Source organism: Macaca fascicularis, chromosome 3, assembly GCF_037993035.2.
Source record: "Macaca fascicularis isolate 582-1 chromosome 3, T2T-MFA8v1.1".
Taxonomy (NCBI): domain Eukaryota; kingdom Metazoa; phylum Chordata; class Mammalia; order Primates; family Cercopithecidae; genus Macaca; species Macaca fascicularis.
The window spans coordinates 43,050,065-43,052,416 of NC_088377.1; the positions used below are offsets into that span (position 1 = coordinate 43,050,065).

The 2,352-nt window shown below is 49.1% G+C and overlaps 1 protein-coding gene across 1 annotated transcript; it reads left to right on the plus strand.

The window, feature by feature from the left end:
- The first annotated feature begins 253 nt into the window (after positions 1-253).
- LOC135970068 (uncharacterized) lies at positions 254-1,726 on the plus strand. Its single transcript, XM_065541598.2, has 2 exons — positions 254-1,117; positions 1,406-1,726. Exons 1-2 carry the CDS (start codon positions 521-523, stop codon positions 1,709-1,711), a joined length of 903 nt encoding a protein of 300 aa, XP_065397670.1. The 5' UTR covers positions 254-520; the 3' UTR covers positions 1,712-1,726.
- Positions 1,727-2,352: the final 626 nt, after the last annotated feature.

The window sequence follows — 2,352 nt, forward strand, 5'->3', positions numbered from 1 at the left end:
TGGCTGAGACCCATGGAACACGGGAAGACCTTAAAGACCAAGAACTCCCAGACGCGGATCACACCTGGTACACAGACGGCAGCAGTTACCTTGACTCAGGTACCCGGAGGGCGGGAGCGGCGGTAGTTACCTTGACTCAGGTACCCGGAGGGTGGGAGCGGCGGTAGTAGATAACACCATTTAGGCACAATCACTACCTCCTGGCACGTCTGCACAGAAGGCTGAGTTAATAGCACTAACCAAGGCCCTAGAGCTGTCGAAGGGGAAAAAAGCTAACATTTATACTGATAGCCGGTATGCCTTTGCAACGGCTCATACTCATGGAAGTATCTATGAAAGAAGAGGTCTCCTAACCTCAGAAGGAAAGGAAATCAAGAACAAAGCTGAAATAATTGCCTTATTGAAAGCCCTTTTTCTTCCTCAAGAAGTGGCTATAATTCACTGCCCCGGGCATCAGAAAGGACAGGATCCAGTCGCAGTAGGAAACAGACAGGCTGACCAAGTAGCCAGGCAAGCCGCCATGGCGGAAGTACTGACCCTAGCCACAGAACCTGACGAAACCAGCCACATAACTATTGAACATACTTATACCCCAGAAGACCAGGAAGAAGCAAAGGCCATAGGGGCTATAGAAAACAAAGACACTAAAAACTGGGAAAAAGGAGGGAAAATAGTCCTTCCCCAAAAGGAGGCCCTGGCAATGATCCAGCAGATGCATGCCTGGACACACTTGAGTAATCGAAAGCTAAAATTACTGATTGAAAAAACTGACTTTCTAATCCCAAAGGCAAGTACCCTCGTAGAACAAGTGACATCTGCCTGTAAGGTCTGTCAGCAGGTAAACGCTGGGGCTACCCGAGTGCCAGAAGGGAAACGAACTCGTGGTAACCGCCCAGGAGTCTATTGGGAAATAGACTTCACTGAAGTAAAACCTCACTATGCTGGATATAAGTACTTACTGGTGTTTGTAGATACCTTTTCAGGATGGGTAGAAGCCTACCCCACCCGGCAAGAAACGGCACACATAGTAGCCAAGAAAATTTTGGAAGAAATCTTTCCTAGATTCGGACTTCCCAAGGTAATTGGGTCAGATAACGGGCCGGCCTTCGTTTCTCAGGTAAGTCAGGGGCTCGCCAGGATATTGGGGATTAATTGGAAATTACATTGTGCCTATAGACCCCAGAGCTCAGGACAGGTAGAAAGAATGAATAGAACAATAAAAGAGACCCTTACTAAATTGACCTTAGAGACTGGTTTAAAAGATTGGAGACGCCTCCTATCCTTAGCTCTGTTAAGGGCCCAGAATACACCTAAACGTTTTGGGCTCACTCCATATGAAATCCTCTACGGAGGACCTCCCCCTTTGTCAACCTTGCTTAATTCCTTCTCCCCCTCCGATCCTAAGACTGACCTACAGGCCCGGCTAAAAGGACTCCAAGCAGTACAGGCCCAAATCTGGGCCCCCTTGGCAGAACTGTACCAACCAGGACATCCACAGACCAGTCACCCCTTCCAGGTGGGAGACTCTGTCTACGTTAGACGGCATCGCACTCAAGGACTAGAGCCTCGGTGGAAAGGACCCTACATTGTTCTCCTGACCACACCCACAGCCATAAAAGTTGACGGAATCTCCACTTGGATCCACGCATCCCACGCCAAGGCTGCTCCAGGGACGCCCGGACCAACACCACCTGAGACATGGAGACTCTGACACTCCGAGGACCCGCTCAAGATAAGACCCTCTCGTATCTAGCCCCTTGCTTGTTACTAGCCCTCCTTCCCTGCGTCGCTGGCAGTAATAACCCCCACCGGGTTCTATGCCTGTCCCGGATTCAGGACAGGAGAAATGAAAAAAACTTGTGGAAAAATAGATGCCCTGTTTTGCGCTAGTTGGTCCTGTATAACTACTAATGATGGAGAATGGAAATGGGCCACGAAACCCTGGTACATAACCATGTCCTTTGTCCAGCGCTGCACCAGAACCCGATATTCAAAAACTTGCAATCTGGTCCGCATCAAGTTTGAAGATGCAGCAAAATCTGATAACCGTTGGATATCCGGGTTAATATGGGGCCTATATTTATACCAAAAGCCACTGTATGGAATCCCTATCCAAATCAAATTAGTAGTCAACCCTATCACAGCCCCTGTCGCAGTAGGACCAAACCAAGTTTTATCAGAAACAAGGAAGCCCCTGGTTCCTGCACCAAGAGAGCCCCAACCAAGAGCTCCTAAAAGCACTTCCCCGCCTCTAATCTCCACCTCCTCTAAATACACACCTTCAGCCCAAAACGTCACCCGCGGGCCCCTTGACCTGGGAATAGGTGACAGGCTCCTAAATCTCATAAAGGG